Raw genomic sequence first — 21378 nt, forward strand, 5'->3', positions numbered from 1 at the left:
ATCCAGGGCGCTTTTAATATAGTATTATACTAAAAACCCCTTAAAGTCCTTACTTAATATAGCTTCCCGGACTAGGTTACTAAATAGACTTAGTTATACCTTATAGCGTGTACGGCGCGCCTACGCTTTAATAGTAATACGGCGTATTAGGTAGAAATCTAGGTAGGAGTCTTTTAGAGATCCCCCTTCTCCCCGATTCTTTTTATACTATTTATTAGAATATTTTACTAAGAACTAATCCGGATACCGCGGGTCACGGTAGTCGGCTTTACCGATAACACGAATATTATAGCCTTTAGACGTAATAAGGCCGTATTACGGGCGTACTTTAAACGGGTATAGTAAGTCTACTAGACCTAGGTATAGAGGAATAGACTATAATTCGAGCCACGGAAGTATAAGCTCTTTTACTTTACGAGAAAATAAGAACCGTTACCGCTCCTACTACGCCTTAAGGGCGTACCGGCGCTATAAGTTAGAGAGATAAAGGTCTTAGGGGTTATCCTCGACTAGAAGCTTATATTCTGTCCCTATATTAAGAAACTTAAAGCTAAACTCCTTACCTAAAAATACGCCCTTACGCGCCTTATAGCGTTAGTATAGGGCTACTGTATCGGGGACGCGCGTAAACTATACTAAATAGTAGTCCGGAGCGTTATACTATACACGGCCCCGGCCTTCTATACGATACTAAGAAAAGGGGAGAAGCCGAGCGGAGTTTTTAAAGGATTAGCTAATAAGTAGGCGTAATACCTATATATTATTACTAGTATATATCAGGCTACTACTATAAAGGTAATTAAGATAGAGGCGGGGGTCCCCCCCTTTAACTTATACTATAACGCCCTAACCGTATAAGTAGTGCTATAGCTAAAGGATACTTAGATAGAGTAAGCGATACTTTAGATATAATAAGTAGCCGAAGCGGCTACGTAGCGTAGAAGACGCGGGGGAGGGGTTAGGCCTTACCTAAGGTTTTAGGGGGTATAAAAGTAGGAGGTTAAGTCCTAGCTCCTCGGGAGGTAATTAGCCTAACGCATTTAAGAGGAATAGGCGTATTAGTAGAAGCGTACCTTACTACGCTAATATAATAGTATAGCTATAGCGTGGATACCTTAATTTGACTACGCGGCGCATAGGAAATATAAAGGCCTTATAAAACTATAGAGTTTTATCCTTACTTAGATTCGAATAAAGAAAATAGGCCTTCGCTACTTCCTTTTTATAAAAGGCATGCTAAAAGCGGCGACGCCGCGTTACTAGTACGCTAATAAAGGGCCGGAGATTGCGGAATATATCGCGTTATAATACCGAGATATATTAGGGGAGATATAAGAGCGCCTCGCGGCCGATACGGGCGCGCGCCTACTAATAAAATAGGACTCGCTCCTAGCGCTCCGGAGTAAGGAGACCGCGGGGAAGGTCGCGAAGTAGTTCCTATAAACCGGGCGCCTCCTAGACTTCCGACTAACACGATAACTAGAAGCGGAGGCGTAGTAGAGCCCCCGTAGCATTAGAACCTCGGGTATAGATACGGAGAGGTAAAGACGACTACGAAGGGAGGTAAAGACGACTACGAAGGGAGGTAAAGACGATTATAAAGGGAATAAGTAAAGGGAGAGTAAGATATTTATTAATAGCCGCTATATAACCGCGTTATAGGCGCGCTACGTTTACTTCTTATTTATATACTTATCGGACTTATTATTATTATTATCGGAGCTAATCGCTTTACTATCTACTAGGATAACTTTATCCTTACCTTTACCTTTATCCTTAGTGGCTAAGGCTATAGGGTCTCCCGATAAAGGGACGGGGATACCCTGCGATACGCGTTAGTAACGAGGTTAGCGCGGGGTCGGCGCGGGGTAACTTATAAGGTAGGCGAGGATAAGCTTTAATATCTCGCTATTACGAGCGTAGCTATTACTATAACTTTACGGGGGCGTGGCGGCGGGGGCGGCGACTATACTAATACTACTAGCCTAGCGGAGGGCGGCGTGGTACGCCCGAAGGGCGTGAGTCTAGCGGGTAGCCGCCTATTAGTGCTTCCGGATATTCTATAATAGGATTAGTAATAAGGATATAGCGTATACAGTATAACGGAGAAGGGGAAAACCTATAAAAGGAGTCGGGGCGGCGTGGGCGGCGGCGGCGGCGGCGATAAGGGCGGTAGCGGCGTTATTATAGGGGGGGGGGAACCTAATAGGAGGATTAAAGGAGTAAAGACGTAGTAAGGGCGTAGCGGGGATAAACCGGGGCGTAATAGCTACTACTACGATTACTATTAATATATTTAATATAACGGGCGCCGGCTCCTAAGTCGGGTTAGTAAATACGGTATAGAGCGGGGGCGCTACGGGGGCGTAACGGGAACGCGATAGGACTATATACTAAGAGGGTTCTAGTAGGGTATAGCCTAGTAGTCTTATACTAAGGACACGACGCACGAGGTATAGGGCGATAAGCGGATAATAGGGGTAGCGGCGGACTATACCGGGTTAAAACACGAAGCGGGGGCGTAAAGGGGGCGTGATAATAATAGAACGAGGAATTTATAGTAGAAGGCTAAGGGGTAGCCGGCCTTTTACCCTTATAGGTGCCGGTATTAGCTCCCCCTTTAGTAATAGAGGTCTTATTACTAGGTATTTAAAGGGGTAGGAGAGTTAGATTAAGGCGGGCGTTACGGGAGCGGAGCGGGGGCGGTATAAAGATATCGTGACCCGGGACCCTATCGGATCCCCTACTATATAGCCGAATAGCACAGGGGATCCTGCACGGGAATTCTAGGGCCGTACCTATATCGTACCGACCACGTAAAACTTACCTTAAGAATAATAGCTTAAAGGAGGAAAAGAGGAAAAGAGAGGAAGAGAGGGAGGGGTATAAGAAAAAGGAGTAGTAGATTAGCCCTATAAGTCACCACGCCTTTAGGGAACGGTAGCTACGCCTAGCCTATACTATAGCGCTTACCCCGGAGAGCCTATATAGCGCGAGTAAGGGAGGTATATAACTAAATAAGGGCCACTATAAATAGCAGGTATATAAAGGAGGTTTTAGAATAAATAATAAATAAAGAAAGGAGTAAGGGAGGGGGTAGGCGTGCCCCCCCCTTATAGAAGGGAGGGGGGGTATAAAAGGTGCCGCGGTGAGGGAAGAATAACCTCGCCGGATCCGGAATAAAGGAAAAGACGGCGGCGAGGGACCGTGGCGATAACGTACTAAGGGCGTGTGCGACCGATATAGTACCTACTAAACAAACTAGCCGACCTCTATTAGCTACTAGCCCGGAGGTAAGATCCGGTTTTCGAATAGCGATAAAAACAGGGCCGTGGAGCGATACCGTAGCGGCTACGCACGATAAACCTACCTATATAATAGGAGTATAGGGGTTTTTATCTATTAACGGTTTCCCCTCGAGAATTAGAGAAGGACTATTACCTAGGTAGCTAGTCTAGCTTAGCTAAGCGAGAGCAGAGTAATAAATAAATAAATAAAATAATAGCTCTAAAACGCCTATATATTTATAGTATATTGTCGCTATTTTCTAGGTTATAACCTACCCGTCTATATTCTTAGGTATAGCCTTTATAGGCGTAGTATATCGTCGGTATAGGATAAGGGCTTCCTTATAGAGGTCTATAGGGGCTAGTCCTATATACGTATAGAGGAGAGTAATCTAGGCTTATAGGTTATTTACGGTGTTATCCTATAGCTAGGCGAGGAGGCTATACAATATAGTATAAGAAGTACCTTTAATATATAAGTATACCTCGTTAAACTCCTTCTACTACGCTTTATAGTCTGTCTTTTCCTCGCAGTATACGCGGCGATCTTATAGGTAGCGCGTACGCCCCTTTTTAGAGAGGTCGTCGATAAACGTAGGCGTCCTAGTTAGTAGTTCTTTTATTACGGCTATAGTCTTCCGGCGGACGGCCGTCTCCTTCTTACCGGCGGCCGTGGCCGCGGCCATAGTAGCGGCCGTAGTAGCTATAGTACCGGCGGCGTCCGTAGTATCGGTAGCCTTATCGCCCTTTAGCGTGATAGTGGAAGATAGGGTAGCCGTGGCCTGCTCCGTCGTGTTAGGGTTAACGATAAGGGCTTTGTATTTACGGATATTAGATAGTATAGGCTTAAGGAGCAGGTAGGCGTTAGCCTTCTTATCGCTTAGCTTTAGATTAAGGTAATTATCCCAGTAGGAGGCAGATTTACCGCGTATAGCGTGCTCCTATATCGCCTAATCCCTCTAGTTAATAAGGGTAATAGCGGCTACCTTTAATTCAGTGTTAGAGACGTTTGAAGTTATCTTTGCTTACTTATTAGTTAATTAATTAATTAATTACTCCAATTAGGTTAATAGTAGTTATTTAAGAGTGCTTATATAAACGTAATTACTTTTATAGTGGAATAGGGGTAGCCTTATTAATATCTATCGTTTAGGCGTTATAAACCAGGCTTATAACTATTAGATATTAAATAGTATTTAAATAATTAACTTAGTAGAGTAGGAATCTCGTGTATATGTATTTTATTAAGTTATATCTGTGTAAGTCTCTTTTACCCTGAATTTAGTTGGTGAAGAGTCTATTATAGATACTATGTTACTTAGATCCTATCCGGTCTTTTCCGGTATCCGCCCCTGTTATATCCTGATACCCGAGGTCCGAAGCCCTTAGTCAGGCATAGATCCCCTATAGACCACGTCGTGGTCCGTGTGCCTATGCGATAGTATCTGCCTGTCTGTTTATTTATATTGTTTATGTTATTATTGAAAGCTACGCCCGCGGGGACCGCGCGCCTAGCTTTAGGGCCGAAGATAGAGAGGAGAGAGTACACTCTCGACTATCTTTTAACAACACCCCCCCGCGGCCGATTTTCAGCCTCTTTTTTTATCTCTTTAGGTATTCCTCTTTTCTTTTTACTTCTATTAGCCTAATCAGAACAAGTACTATCGAACGAGGCCGTTTTTAAAGCCTTCTAGGCCGTTAGTTGTTTAGTTTTTGATACGTGGTTTTGTACGGCTATATCTCTGCTATCCTCTTTTTTAGCCTTCCAGTTTCTACCCCGTTTTTGCACGCCTTATTCCTATATGCCTCCGTGGCCTGTATTATTCCCGATTTTCTATATCTTCTATTCTTATTCTTTTTCTTCTATCTTTATTATTCTGCTTAAAGGAGTGCCGAGCCGCCTATCCTATCCTTCCTATTCTTCCTATTCTAGTGCCTTTAGTTCTTCGGGTATTCTTTCGGTTCCGACGATTCCTTCGAATCCTGCCACGGTATATAACGGTTAGCTTCTTCCGGAAAAGACTTCACGATTAGAGGAACGCGTGGAAGAGATTTAACCTGCCTGCCTGCCCGCTACTACCTTAAGGGGAACCGCGCACTAAGGATGCTGCTGCTGCGTTGCACGAAGACCGCCCGCCGGACCTCCTATATTAGTTACCCTACGTAGGAGAAACTGCTACGCGTGGAAGAGACGGCTAGGAGAGACGAGAGAAGGATACAGTGCTTTGAGGGGCCCTTAATCAGGGTAACGAAGATGTTATTTATGCTGAATTATTATTTGTGCTGGATCTGCGCGTTATTTTTAGAATTATCGTAGCCTTAAGGGCGAGGCGACGATAATTAGGGCTGTATTATAACCGCGCAGATCGGTTATTAGGGTTAGGATAACTAATTAGGTCGGCTGTACGTTTTCTGACTAATTAGGTTAGTGGTCCGAACCGGTTAATCGGGTTAAATAGGTGCACGTGACCGATCCGGATTATATAAGGAGCGTTTTATCCGATCTTCCTGTGTCTAGACTTTTACCTATTATCTATTATAATTTATATTATCTAGACGATCTAGTTTTGTGCTATTACGGCCCTGCTCTGTTATAATAATACTTAAGAAACCGGGTAAACTAAACAAAGCTTATACGATAGCCTCGGGGTAATAACCGATATTACTCCTTAGGGCTATAAGGAAAGTCCTTAAGAAGATATTAGCGGGGAGAATCACGATTACGGCGGAGGAGTACTAGCTCCTCCCCGTTAAGTAAATAAGTAATAGAAGATACCGCGACACGATAATAGCGGTTAGGGCTATTATAAAAGATGTATATACCGCGTAGGAGCGCGGTGGGGCCGTACCGTAGTTAAAGCTTAATATCCAGGGAGCCTTTAACACGGTACTATACTAAAAGCTCCTTAAGGTCCTTGTTTAGTATAGGTTCCTGGACTAAGTTATAAAATAGACTTAGTTATACCTTACAGCGCGCACGGCGCGCTTACGCTTTAATAGCGATATAGCGTATTAGGTAGATATCTAGGCGGGAGTCCCCTAGGGATTACTCCTTTCCCTAATCCTTTTCATACTATTTATCGGGACGCTTTACTAGAACTAATCCGGATACCCTAGGTTATAGTAGTCGGCTTTACTAATAATATAAATATCCTAGCCTTTAAATATAGCGAGGCTATACTACGAGCGTACCTTAAACGGGCGTGGGTAGTCTATTACAGCTATTTGTAAAGAAGCGGATTGTAATTTAAGTTACGGAAATATAAGCTTCTCTACTTTACGAGATGACATAACCCGCTATTACTCTAGTTACGCATTAAAAGCGTACCGGCACTATAAGTAAAAGAGATAAAGGTCTTAGGGGTTATCCTTAACTAGAAGCTTATATTCCGCCCCTATATCCGGAGACTTAAAGCTAAACTCCTTATCTAGAAATACGCCTTTATACGCCTTATAGTATTAGCGTAAGGCTAATATATCGGGGATACACGTAAGCTATACTAAATAATAGTCCGGAGCGCCGTACTCTATACAGCCCTAGCCTTTTATATAATAATAGGAAAAGGTAAGAAGCCGAGCAGAGTATTAAAAGTACTAGTTAATAAGTAAGCGTAATACCTATATATTATTACTAGTATATACCGGGCTACGGCTATGAAGGTAATAAAGATAAAGGCGAGGGTCCCCCTCCTTACCTTATACTATAACGCCCTAACCGCGCGAGTAATATTACGGGTAAAAAGCACTTAGATAAAGTAAATCATACTTTAAGTACGATAGATAGCCGAAGCGGCTATATAGTAAAGAAGATAAGGGAGAGGAGTTAAGCCTTACCCGAGATCCTAGGGGGCCTAAAAGCAGGAAGTTAAGTCTTAGCTCCTTAAGAGAGAGCTAGTATAGCGCCTTTTAGAAGAATAAACCTATTAGTAGAAGCGTACCTTACTATACTAGTATAGTAACGTAGCCGTACCGTGGACGCCTTGGTTTAACCACGTAGCGCTTAGGAAGTATAAGGGCCATATAAAGCTATAGAGTTCTATCTTTACCTGGATTCGAATAGAGAAGGTAGGCCTATATTACTTCCTTTTTTATAAAAGACATGCTAGATACGGTAATACCGCGCTATTAGTACGCTAGCGGAGGGCCGGAGATAGCGGAATATATCGCGTTATAGTGCCGAGATATATTAAGGGAGATATAAGAACGCCTTATAGTTAACGCGGGCACGCGCTTATTAATAAAACGGGATTAGCTCTTAGCGCTCCGGAGTAAAGAAGCCGCGGGAAAGGTCGCGAAGTGGTTCCTATAAACCGGACGCCTTCCGGACTTCTATCTAGCACGATAACTTAAATTAAAGGCGTAGTAAGGCCACTATAGCGTAGGAATCTCGGGTATATATACGGGGGGAGATAAGAGACGGATACGAAGAGGATAAATAAACGGCGAGTAAGACTTTATTAGTATAGCCGTGATACGGCCACGCTACGCGGTAGTTATTATTTACTCCTCCTCTATATACTTATCGGAGCTATTAAAGCCGTCGGAGCTAATTACACCCTTATCCACTATATTAACCTTATTGTTAAGCTTACCCTCCTCCTTAGTAGCAGAAATAGTAGGGTTACCGGCTAATAGAATACGAATTTTCTACGACGCGTATTAGTAATAGGGTTAATACGGGGGAGGGGCGGGGTAACCTATAAGATAAGTAAGGATAGCGTTTAATATCTCGCTATTATAAGCGTACTTATAGCATTATACCAGAGTAACGACTATACTAACACTACTAGCCTAGTATATATCCTTCTTACAACTCTCTTAGGGAGACCCACGTTTTACGCGCAAACGCTCTAAACCACTTACAAGCTATATCAATCGATAGCTCTTTTCAAGCTCTATACGCCTATCTATAGCCCCGTATCGCGCAGGCGCTATTTAGGGCGTAAAATAAGTGCGAAAACGCCTAGAAACGCACCTATAGGTGCCCCGCGTATAGGGGAAAAATCTAACGTGGCCCGTGCGCCGCTGACAAAGCAACCGCGTAGAGCCGTAACCACTAGCGCTTCACGACCCCAGCACCCCATAAAAGACCCCAGCCATAACAACAGCCACAACACCAGCCACGACACCAACCATAATAACGCCCTAACCCACCATAACGCCCCCGGAACTAACCCTGAGCCCCATATAATTATAGAGGGCTTAGGGGAGTTAGAAATAGGGGAATCCCCTAAAAGCCCTGTAAATACAGGGACTTCTACCTTTATTACGCCCCTTAATTCGAAAAGGCAGCTTAGCCCTTCGACCCCAACCCCTAGAAGGTTTTCTAGGACCCGAACCGAGCCCCCCTCTGACTCTAAGGCCCAAGGCCTCTTTAAAACGCCCTCTAGGCCCCCTGCGGAAAAACAGGGCCTTATAGGCTCTAAATAGGCTAAAAAGACCCCTGGAACTGCTAGAAACCCCTCTACTACGCCCCAGAAGTCGACTAGTTCGGCTAGTAAGGCCTAGGCTAAGGGGCTCCTCCAGCAGGCTTTTTAGCTACTTTAACAGGCCTACGACCTCGACCCTACCCCTTAGATTAAGGCTCTTTCTACAGGGCTTAAATCTACTATTAACGGGACCTAGCCGCCTACCCTCGAGCAGAAGGTCGACGAACTAGCGTAAGCAGTTCGTAGGCTCACAGAATAGCCTAAACCCCTTTATAGCGAGGCTTTAAAGGGAAAAACAGGAAAAACAGACTCCACGGCACCCTAGGCCCCCCTAAAGGCCTTAGCACCTCTAGCCCCCCCCGGCCCCCCTCCCTATAGACCCTAAAAAGGCCCCTAAGGTTATTTTACAGCCTATAGCAGGGGAAACGATCCCCCGATAGAGTTTCGACCCCCTTAAGCTTCGGAATAGATTAAATAAGGCCCTAAAAATCCCTCCTATTACGGCTATTAGCCTATTAACTAATAAGAACCTTATTTTGACCCCGGGCCCCGAAATACAGCGTTTAGCAGCTCCTAGACTCGCAGAATCAGTGGTTTAAGAAGCTAAACCTGCCTCTTCAGCCCCCCTAACCTATAGGCGACTAGTTTAAGCTTATTATTAAACAGGTGCCTACTAAAGCCTTTAGAGGGGGGGAAACCCTACTATCTAACCGTTCGGACACACCGTAAGAAGCCCTAAACCGCAGCCTATAACAGGGCCTAGGTTTAAAGGACCTAATCACTAAGACCAGTACCTTTAACCCTATTAGGGTAGTAGGGAAGCCTCGGTGGCTAGGAACCCTAGACGGGCCTTATAGCACTATTATAATTTCAGTGCTAACTACTAAAGAGCAGAAATACTACTTAAAACAGGGGCTCTATATAGCCGACCAGCGGCTAAAGGTCTATAAATATAGGCCTACAACCCCTAGAGCCCAGTGCTCTAACTGCTAGAAATTCGGGTATACCCGAGGGATCTATAAGAGCCTAACTACCTGCTCTATCTACGCTACGGAGGGCTATAGCGACGAAGACCACTACTATAACGAGTGCGAGGAATACGGCGACTACGAATACAGGACCTATAAGTACTATAACTACGAGGGGGCATACCCCCCTTATAGTAAAAACTACAAGGTCTTTCAAGCTATTAAACCCTAAATCCTATAAATAAAGGGTCTTTTAGTTCGAAAGAAATCCGGTTTATTCAACACAACATCGATAAACAGGGCCCGGCGCAGGAAGCTATCCTAGAATAGGCTTTAGAGGCTTCGGCTAATATAGTCTTTATTCAGGAACCCACCTGCGTCCCGAAACCAGAAGGGTGGTATATTCGAAACCACCTAGCCTTCTACACTATCACGCCTACGTCTAGGAAAACCCAGTTTTTTCCTATTAAGCCTAGGGTCCTTACTTATATAAGAAAGGGCTCGGGTATCGATTTTTCACACCGCGAAGACCTTCTAGATAATATAGACGCATAGCGTATAGAGGTCCATTATCCATAGACCTTCTATATCCTAAACGTCTATAATTAGACAGAGCAGGACCCCGAGATAATAGGTAGAGGGCCTATAAGGCCTCCTAGCCCTACCTCCTCTACCTCTTTAACTTCTTCTTCTTCTTTGTCTTCTTTTCCTTCTTTTTCAGGCTCTAGAAGCCGATCCTAGACCGAAGATCGTGTGCTATAGGGCCTTTAGGTCCCTAAACCGACCCTTATTATAGGGGACTTTAACAGGAACCACTAGTAGTAGAACGGGGCTGCTACGAATCAGGCCTTTATTAAGACCTAGGCCCTAATAGACTAGTTAAACAGCCTCAAGGCCACCTGTTTAGTGGACCCTAAAGAAGTTAACCTAAATGGGGGGATCTTTTTTAGGTCTAATCTTCGTTAAGAGTCGGTTATAGACCTAGCATTTTACACGCCCGGCTTCGATCGTCTCCGCTTTTATAAATGGGAATATATCGAAAACACTCCCTCTCTACACCGCGCTATCCTGATTTCAGCCTCTATTCTAGGCTCTAAAGGTCCTATAAATAGATCCCTTCCACCGGCCTATAACAATAGGCTAGCGGACTAGAACCTATGTACTAGCACCCCAAAGAGCCTAAAACCTAGCCTCGACTAATAGCTATAATAGGCTATCGACGCCTCGGACTAGGATTCTATAGGTCGCTACCTATCGGATACTATTTCCCTAGCTATTAAGGCCTCCGTGCCGGAGCTAAGGGTAGTAGAGCGTTCGAAACCGTGGTGGACCCTAGAGCTAAAAGCCCTGCGGAAAACAGCGAATAGGGCTTTTAGGGTTTTTAGAAAAGCTAAAAAGGGGGCCTCGGCTACCCGACTAGCGGCTCTAGAAACTAACTGGAAAAAGGCTCGAAACGCCTACTATAGGGCAGTAAGAACAGCAAAAAAGAACCACTAAGAGGCCTTCCTAGCTAACGTTTAAGGCCATAACGTTTTTAAGGTATATAACTATACCAAAAGCGGCCTAAACGCGAAGATTCCACCGATTTAAACGCCTACGAAATAAAAAGCCTACGCCTTCGATAAAAAATATAACCCCTTCTTCAGACCCTTTTTCCTCTTTCTCTTCCTTCCGCCACGGACGCCCCTAAAGCCCCTGTATTTATAGGCCCTTCGGGGGACCTAGGCCACTCTAACCCTTCTAACGGCCCCTAGAGCCTGACTAAATCACGTAGTAAGGGCCTTAGAAGACCGTGGGAGTGGCCTAGCCTATAGGCTACCGAACTATAACACGCTATCTTTAGAGCTGCTAAGGGGAAAGCCCCAGGGCCTAATAGGATAAGCTTATAGCCGATCCAACAGGCCTATAAGGCTATTCCCGGGCCCTTCTTAAAGGCATACATAGCTTTATTTTTAGCAAGCTACCACCCTACCTACTAGAAAGAGGCCTTAGGGGTCGTTCTACTAAAGCCGGGGAAGAAGGACTATTCTAATCCTAAGTCTTATAGGATTATAGCCCTTCTAAACTGCTTAGGTAAAGTCCTTAAGAGGGTTATAGCTGCTAGGCTAAGCTTTTTAGCTAATACCCGCGAGGACCTTCTACACCCTAGTTAGATAGGGGGTAGAAAATAACGATCTACTATCGATACGGCCCTTTTTCTCCTCCACTATATCGAAAAATAGCGTAAATCACGGCAAAACGCCGTAATTTCTACGCTATTTTTAGATATTAAAGGAGCCTTCGACCACGTCGCCCGCCCTTAGCTACTAAGAACCCTTTAAGAGCTCTAACTACCCTCGAATCTAGTTAAATAGGTAGTCTCCTTTATAGAAAACAGGCGTATCCAACTAGCCTTCGAGGGTTAGGTTTAGCAGCCTACCCCCCTAAATATAGAGGTCCTATAAGGCTCCCCGGTTTCCCCTATTCTATTTCTAATTTATATTAGGAAGGTTATAGCGGGGCCGGATTTTAAAGGTCTTTAGTTATCCTATATAGACGATTTTCAGCTATCTATAGCGTCTACGTCTACTAGGAAAAACTATAAAATGCTAGAAAGAGCCGCGGCCTCCCTTTTCGATATAGCGAATAAGAACCACGTCCTTTTCGACCCGGAAAAAACAGAGCTTATTCACTTCCACGGAAGACGCTATATAGAAGACGCCCCGGTTAGTATCGGGGGGCACCTAGTTAAACTAGCTCTAGGTGCTATTAGGTGGCTAGGGGTCTAGTTTAACCCTAAGCTATCTTTTAAATCCCATATCGAAAAGCGCCTAAATTCAGCTTTAGGTGCCCTAAACCGGCTTCACAGGCTAGCTAGTTCGCAGAGGGGCCTTTCTTTTAGAGCCCTACGGCAGCTATATATAGCCTATATAGCCTCGCTAGCTAACTTCGGCTCGTAGCTATAGTAGGACCCTAAATCACCTAAAAAGCACCTAGTCGACCGCCTAAAACGCCTATAGTACGGCGCTCTAGTCAGGGCTCAAGGGGCTTTTAGGGGGGCCCCCTTACGGCCTCTAGAACTAAAAGCAGCAGTGCCCCCAGCGTCGATTCGGTTAACTAGATCTAATAGACTTTATGCCTTTAGGTCTTTAAAGTTCTTACCGAACCACCCTATAAGACTCTAGCTTCTAGGGGAGCTAGGGGAAGACCTCGCCCGCCTATAAGACCTATAGCCCACTATATAGCTCTATAGGCTAGGCCTAGAATTAGCCGCTTTAGTAGGGTAGTCCTAGGAAATAAAGGGCCCTACAGCTAGGTAGGAGGCCCCCTAGGCCTCCGAACCAATAGCAGACCTTAGACCATTTTTCCCCTTAAAAGAATAGCCTATAACCGCGGAAAACACCGACTCCGGCACCCAAGACCTAAAAACAGCCCACCTCGAAGCCCTTAAGGATATACAGCAATCCCTAAGCGAGTAGGCCTTAGTTTTCTACACCGACGGCTCCCTAAGCCACCCTATAAGGCCTCCTACAAGGCCTCTACAGGCAATAGCCGCTATAATACTGTGGGCTAATACCTATAGGCCCTGTAAAGCTATAGGCTTTAACCTAGGGACCTTTGCCGAAGTCGCCGACGCCGAATTATACGCTATTCTTTAAGCCCTTTAGACTGCCCTAAAGCAGTCGCCTAGGCCCCTAGAGTACTATATTTTTAGCGATTCATAGGCGGCTATTCAGAAGCTTTAGCGCTCCTCTTAGTGGGCTATAGAGGCTAAGACCCTTATCTAATAACTAAAGTAATAGGGCACTTTAGTCTCTGTGTAGTGGTGCCCTCCGTATATAGAGATAAAGGGGAACGAACTAGCGGATAAGGCAGCTAAATAGGCGTTAGACCCTAAAAAAACTGCCAAATCTATTAGCTTAGTTACCCTTAGTCACTTAAAGTGTCGTGTTAACGAGACCCTAGTTTAAGACTAGAAGGCTTTATAGAACGAAGAGAAAGAGGCGGAAAGAAGGGGTAAATCGGTCCGATTAGGCCGCCTTTATAGGCGCCTAGTCCGAGATAATCTCCGCTTTTCCCGACAACCACTGCCGATACAGGGCCCTAGGTAGGTAAAATCGGCTTTTATTTAGTTAAAAACCGGCTTCGGGTACCTAAAATCCCACTAAAAAAGGGCCCGTAAATACGCTAACGACCGCTATCCCTATCCCGGCTCCCCTATACAGGATACAGCCCACCTTATCCTTTCCTGCCCTTTTTATACAAACGAACGAAAAGCCCTGCGGGAAGCCCTAGCAGGCCTACCGCTATCTCTACCGCTATTATTCAGTACTAAAAGAGGAATACAGGCTTTAGAGGCCTATCTTTTAGCTACTAAAATGGCCTCGGCAGAGTGGTACAGGGCGCAAACCTCGGATCCTGCGGTCTAGTTATCTGTTTTGGTTTTTACCTGTTTTTCGGGATATTAAGCGGACTATTAGGGAGGATTTCCTTTATTTATTACTACTACTCCACTCCTTACTATAGCTTATTCTAGCCTCTAGCCTATAGGGCAAAAGGCGCCGCGCCATAGCTTTAGGGCTGCGTGCGCGTAATGAATAAAAAAAACCGAAAAAAAAAACGAAAACAAAAAGAAAAGAAAAAGAAAAAAAAAAAAAAAAGCCTAGTATAAGGCAGCATAATATACCCGGATAGTATAAGACTAATAAGTAATAGCTTACTTATACTTATAGACGTTTTATAATAAGAGTTAGTAACGAGGATATAGTATATATAGTATAATAGCGAGGTAAGAAACCTATAAAAGGCGTTAGCTTTTTACGAGTATCGGTAACGGCGTTAATAAGAGTATTAGCGGTATCCTAGTAAGAAGGAGGGATTTAATAGGAGGATTAGCGGAGCGAGGGTATAACGGGGATATAGCGGGGATAAACCGGGGCGTAGTTATAGGTGCTATAATAACTATTAATATATTTAACATAGCGGGCGCTAGCTCGTAACTCGGGTTAGTAGACACGGTATAAGGCAAGGGCGTAGCGGGGATATAATAAGGATATAATAGAACTATTTACCAGGGGGGTTTTATAGGGCGCGGCGAGGAAATCTCTTACTAAGGACACGATATACGATATATAAGGAGATAAGTAGAGTATAGGCTTAGACTATACCGGGTTAGGATATAAAGCGGGGGCGTAAAGCGGGCGCTAAAATAGTAGCGCAGGGAACTTATAGTTAATAACTCGGGGGTAGCCGGCCCTTTACCCTTCTAGGCGCCGAAACCGGCTCCCCCTTTAATAGTAATACTTTCTTTATTCTTAGTAGGTATTTAATAGGGAAAGAGGGTTAGACCGAGGCGGGCGCTATAGGGGCGGAGCGGTAACGGTATAAGGATAGCCTGACCCTAAACCCTATAGGATCCCCTATACTATAGCCGAATAGTACTAAGGGAATCCTACATAGGAGTACTTTAGGGCCGTACTTAAACCGTACCGACTACGCGAAACTTACCTTAAAAGACGATAGCTTAAGGAAAGGAAAAAAGGAAAAAAGGAAAAAAGGAAAAAAGGAAAAAAGGAAAAAAGGAAAAAAGGAAAAAAGGAAAAAAGGAAAAAAGGAAAAAAGGAAAAAAGGAAAAAAGGAAAAAAGGAAAAAAGAAAAAAAGAAAAAAAGGAAAAAAGGAAAAGAGGAAAAGAGAGACGAAAAAAGGGAGGTTTATAAGAGGAGGCGGCGGCGGATTAGCCTTATAAGTCACTATACCTATTAAGGAATAGTAGCCACGTCTAGACTGTACTATAGCGCTTACCCCGGGGAGCCTACGTAGCGCGAGAAAGGAAGGCACGCGGCTATCTAAGGGCCACTATAAATAGCAGGTATATAAAGGCGGTTTACGAATAAATAATAAATAAAGGAAAGAGTAAGGGGGGCGGGCACGCCCCCGCCTCTATAAAGGGAAAGGAAGGCCTGAAGGGTGTTGTGGCGAGAGTAGAATAACCTTACCGGATCCGGAATAAAGGAAAGGACAGCGGCGAGTAACCGCGGCGGTAGCGCGCTAAGGGCGCGCGCAAACCGACACGGTATTAACTAAACTAATTAGCCGGCCCCTATTAGCTATTAGCCCGGAGGTAAGATCTGGTTTTTGAATAGTACTAGGACCGCGGCCATAGAGTGCTACCGTAACGGCCCTGCACGATAGAACTTTCTTATATAGTAAGAGTACAGGGGTTTTTATCTATTAACGGTTTCGCCTAGAAAATTAGAGAAGGACTATTACCTAGGTGGCTAGCCTAGCTTAGCTAAGCGAGAGCAGAGTAATCAATAATAATAATATTAATTTTAATTACCTTATTACCCTATACTAGGGCACCTAAAAAGGACTAAGAGGGCTTCTAGGAGGTAGTAAGGGAAATAGTATTAGGATCGATACCGCGACGAAAGAGTTTAAGCCGGCGTTCTTTTATATTCCTCTTAAGACGTAGTTCGAGATAACGGGTCTTGACTACGAGTTCGGCGTCTTAGAGATCTATAGTAGATATATTCTGGATATCTAAGCGAGTATATTACGTTACCTGGTTATCCTTTTATCTATTAGGGTCGGGGGCGTGTATTTTATTAGGGTTGGGGGCACTATTATTGGTAGACGGAGGGGGGGGCGAAAGGGTAATAACTCCTTATTATCGTTTATAGGCGTTATAGAAGGGGGTAGCGGGTTAGCGCGTTAAGGCATAGTAGCCTCCTAGTATATTCTTATAGATCGGTAGTGTTATAATCTCTATCGGTTATTATACCCGTGTAAAAGGGGAGAACGAATAAAATAGTATAGGTATACTATAAGGAGTAATAGATAATTATAGGATAATATAAGATTACTTCGAGTCTAGTAGAAACTAAAAAGGGGGTATTATAATAAGATTATTCGTTAAGTGCCTTTTTTCCTTAAGACTCCTTAAACTACAGACAACACTCCCTCCTTGATACCTACCTAAGGTCTTCTAACTAAGTAAGTAGCGGGAGGCCTCCTTAGGACTAAGTTCAGGTCTAAGCTAGTCTTCTAAGCTTACTTCTAAGCTAACTAGCTTACTAGATCTTAACGCGTCGTATCTCTAATAGTCTAACCACGATCTCTCTATCTATATATAAGGCTAGTGCTAGTCCTATAGCAACGTATAAGCACTGTATATTCTGATAGTTAGGTACCTATTAAGGGAGGACCGGGTTATTAGGGCGTAAATATCTCTAAACGTTATTAAACGTGGCTACCAATTTATAGCAGCGGCGTTAGGGTGCCTAGTCTTATAGGTATAGTAGACTATAGGGTTAGTCTTGTTTATCTTACCGAAAATAGGTTATTAAAGTAGTTATTTCGGTAGGATTATAACTAGTTCTCGGCTTACTATAACGGCTCGGCTAGTATAGATATTAAAAGGTAGTAGGATAGGTAAAACGATATATTATTACTTAGTAAGTAAGACTCTTATTTATTATATATAGCATAACTAGAACCGTTAAAATTAGGGTTAAAATTAAAGAGTAAATTAATTAAGGTAATTATATAGTTCTATCCCCTATAGGACCGTCAGGGAGCTACTACCGCCGTTTTATATATAGTCAAAATTCTGCAGGTGTCCGTTTGCCCGGACTACCGAGGTTACAATCCTTCGGTCAAGTCCGTGCCCGTTACGTAACCGTAAACACTACGGTCTATTCCACACTTCCAGGACCCCATCCTCGCAGTATGATACGTATTCCAATTTCAAAGGTATCTACGGAGTAGTCCTCACGACTGAATTTGCTCCTTCGCATTCCCACAGAACCAACAAGCAAAGAACACTCACTTGACGCCTATACGATATAACCTAGAGATTGCGATCACAATGCGCTGGCTTGCCTCGGTTCTCGCCGCCCTTTTACTGTTGACTCTAGGGTCACCGGTAGGGGCGGCCAAGAAGTCGTCAGTGGAGCGTTTCCAGGAGTTTCACACGAAAGCTCTCTCTTCCGCGCCCGTGAAGCTGGACGATGCCGCCTTCAAAACCGCAACATCAGCGCCACGCGACTACACTGTCATGGTTCTATTAACGGCCCTGGATCCTCGGTTCGGCTGTAAGCTCTGCACAGAGTTCCAACCTGAATGGGATATCCTGGCCGCGAGCTGGACCAAAGGCGATAAGAAGGGAGAATCGCGTATAATTTTTACAACCCTTGATTTTACAGATGGACGTGACACGTTCATGTCCGTACGTCAACGATCCAACTCATTCCCTCGGCTAGGAAATCACTGCTAACGCTGTTAAACCAGCTGGGTCTGCAAACCGCGCCCGTCCTCCTCATGTATCAACCCACGGTCGGCATTCATGCGGTGGCTGCTGTTGAACCTTTACGATATGACTTCACAAGCGGGTCAGTCTGACGGTCGTAAGAGAACCGCCGGGGAATACGTAGGCTAACTAAAACAGTCCTCAAGTTGCCGAGCAAGTTCACAGCTGGCTCAGTCGCCACATGCCAGATCGACCGCATCCCCCAGTGAGGCGACCTATTAACTGGATGCGGTGGATCTCAAGCGTCGTCGTTGTCTTGGGGCTTGGTACAGGTCTTGTAGCGGCGACTCCCTACGTTGTTCCCGTACTCCAGAACCGAAATATCTGGGCTGCCTTAAGTCTCATTGCGATACTTCTCTTCACCAGCGGGCACATGTTCAATCAAATCCGAAAGATCCCATACGTAGTGGGTAATGGCCGTGGCGGGGTCACTTACTTTGCCTCTGGATTCCAGAATCAGCTTGGCATAGAGACCCAGGTGGTTGCAGCTCTTTGTATGTTTCTTCTTCGACAGTTGTCGTTGGTTTCTGCTGACAGGTGGTCAGATGCGATTCTTGCGTTCTGTGCAATCTCCCTCACCGTTAAAGTACCCCGCATTGGAAACCCGAAGCAGCAGCAGGTCGCAGTTCTAGCATGGGGAATCGGTCTATTTGTCGTTTACAGCCTCCTGCTTAGTGTCTTCCGGATCAAAAATGGGGGATATCCATTTTCACTCCCCCCATTTATGTAGACAGATTGCCATGGATAAGGCTGTGGACACTGTGGAAATTGGGGCGACACGCACACCATGGGCGACGACTCTCACTTGATAAACCCTGCTAAGAGACATGCTGAAGCTTACTGTTATGCCAATCCATTGGGAATTGGTTAGTAAGAGGGATAGAAATCCCATTTCGTGAGGCGATAACATGGTATACTTGAAGTTTGTGGCACTTGGCTTTCTCGACTTCTGGCCAACTCTGATTGCTTTACTCCGTACGCGTCAAGACTCTCTCTAACTTGCCACTCTCAGCTGATGTCAAGCTACTTAAATTCTTTCCCGCTGCAGCGGGTCATTATCGTGCTGGTTGATTTATGAAGTCAAAACTGTGAATTAGTATCATGGACTAGCAAGTGTTGTTGAACAGACCGTAGTTTTTATAAACAGGGCTCTAGGGAACAGACCCTTAAGGGCAGGCTATGCTAGAATAAAGTCAGGCACACGCCCCTAAAGTTAGGACCTTATACCTATCGCATGGGCACAGCACCACGACGTGGTCCCTAGGGGATCTATGCCTGACTAAGGGCTTCGGACCTCGGGGATTAGGATATAATAAGGGCGGATACCGGAAAAGACCGGATAAGATCCAAATAATATAGTACCCATAACAGAGTCTTCACCACCTAATTTAAGGGTATAAGACACTTACACATATATAACTGAATATAATATAATATATATATATATACATATATAAGATTTCTACTCTATAAGGTTTACTATTATAAGTGCTATTTAATATACGATAGTTATAAGCTCGGTTTATAACGCCTAGATAATAGATATTAATAAGGCTATCCTATTATACTATAAAAGTAATCACGTTATTATAAGCACTCCTTAAATAACTATTATTAACCTAATTAGAGTAATTAAGCGATTAATTAACCTACTTACCTACCTATTAATTAATTAACCGATAAAGAAGCAAAGATATCTTCTAACGTATCCAACACCGAATAAACGGCTACTACCCTTATTAACGAAGGGATTAGGTAGTGTTGGAGCGCGCTATACGCGGTAAATCTGCCTCCTACTAGGATAACTATCTTAATCTAAAGCTAAGTAATATAGAGGCTAATACTTATCTGCTTCTTAAACCTACGCTATCTAATATTCGTAAATACAGAGCCCTTCTTGTTAACCTAAACGCGGCGGAAGAAATAACGGCTACTTCGTCTTCTACTATCACGCTAAAAGGCGATAACGCCACGGATACGAGCTAAGACCCTATTATAGCCGCTACTATTACCGCTACTACCACGGCTATTACGGCTATCGGTAAGAAGAAGACGACCGCTTATAGGAAGGCTACGGCCGTAATAAAAGAACCACGGATAGAGACACCTATATCTATTAATAACCTCTCCGAAAAAGGACGTATATACTATCTATAAGATTACCGTACATACCGCGAGGAAAAGACTTACTATTAGTATTATTATTATTATTATTATCGATCTTACTCCGCTATCCTAACTAATCTACAGGAGCCTTCCTAGGCTATATAGTCCTTCTCGGGTGGCTATAGAGGGGAAATCCAGAGTAAAACCCGGGGGAAACCTCTATATACTTCCTTAGGAAGAGAGGTGCCGCTACGGGGCCGATATAGCCCTGGTTCTTCCCTGTTACGTATCTGGATCTTACTTTTAGGCTAATAGCTAATAGGAAGTATAGCAGGCTAGTAGTTAGATAAGTTAGCCTAAGCTAATCTTTATTATTAGAGCGGAGGCTAAGGGGGCGTTACCGCGCTTTCGCTATACAGCGGCTACGGCTCTTTAGCCTTAATCTCCCTGCGTCCTTTAAGGATTATATCTTTTATTCCTTCTATTCGGTTAATAAAGGGAGTAAGGAGGTAGGCGCCTCCTGCCGTCCCTAGGTAGATTCCTGCTATATCCGGCGGTAGGTAGGGGGATAGGGCCTTACCCTATTATAAGAATTAGATAATTAATATCCCCCGAGGCCTTTATATCTTATTAGATGCCATAGCCACCTTATCGGGGTGTGACAAAGCACATTGTGTTAGACGTGTGGAGTACCTCGCTCCTATATATCCACCCTTATTTCCCCTGCTTTTTCTGTATAGTTAGATATCCCCGTGAAGTATCATAAACTTCACTTAGATAAATATATATATAATTCTGCGTATCTTATTTATATTCTAATAGTTATAAGCCCGGCGTTCTAATAAACGAAGCTATTCCGATCGATCCTATAGCTTCTAGGCTATTAAAATCAGCCTTAAGTCTATACCGGGTAGTTTAGTATTATTAGTAACGTCCGCCTATTTTAGTTTTATTTAATCGTTTTATCGTTTCTACCGCACTACCGTTTAAAGCGTTTAGTATAGTTAATTAACCTTTTTATTTACCCTATTCTACTGCTTTTTATTAGTATAACGATAGCTTCCACGGTAGTAGTGCCTATTATAGGCCTCGTAACGCTTACCTCTCCGAAAGACTAAAGGCCTTAGATTAAAGCCGTGATAATTATCGCGTACTCCCACGATATCGCCGACCTCGTTAATCCAGACCTTAAAAAGGCTAAACGGCCTAAACGCCGTATTCGAACCGATCCACTATAACCTCCTACTATAGCCGAAGAACGTAACGCTACTAATTAGGATATACTGTTTAAGATCTA

At 44.0% G+C, this 21378-nt stretch overlaps 1 protein-coding gene across 1 annotated transcript; it reads left to right on the plus strand.

The window, feature by feature from the left end:
* Positions 1 to 17597: 17597 nt before the first annotated feature.
* Positions 17598 to 18705, plus strand: SODALDRAFT_249991 (dolichyl-diphosphooligosaccharide-protein glycotransferase; the record flags this gene model as incomplete). Its single annotated transcript, XM_028607413.1, has 4 exons — positions 17598 to 17894; positions 17957 to 18057; positions 18114 to 18469; positions 18521 to 18705. Coding segments are annotated over 4 exons (939 nt in total), but the record flags the coding sequence as incomplete, so codon positions are not given.
* Positions 18706 to 21378: the final 2673 nt, after the last annotated feature.

This window comes from Sodiomyces alkalinus (genome assembly GCF_003711515.1).
Source record: "Sodiomyces alkalinus F11 unplaced genomic scaffold SODALscaffold_8, whole genome shotgun sequence".
Lineage (NCBI taxonomy): Eukaryota > Fungi > Ascomycota > Sordariomycetes > Glomerellales > Plectosphaerellaceae > Sodiomyces > Sodiomyces alkalinus.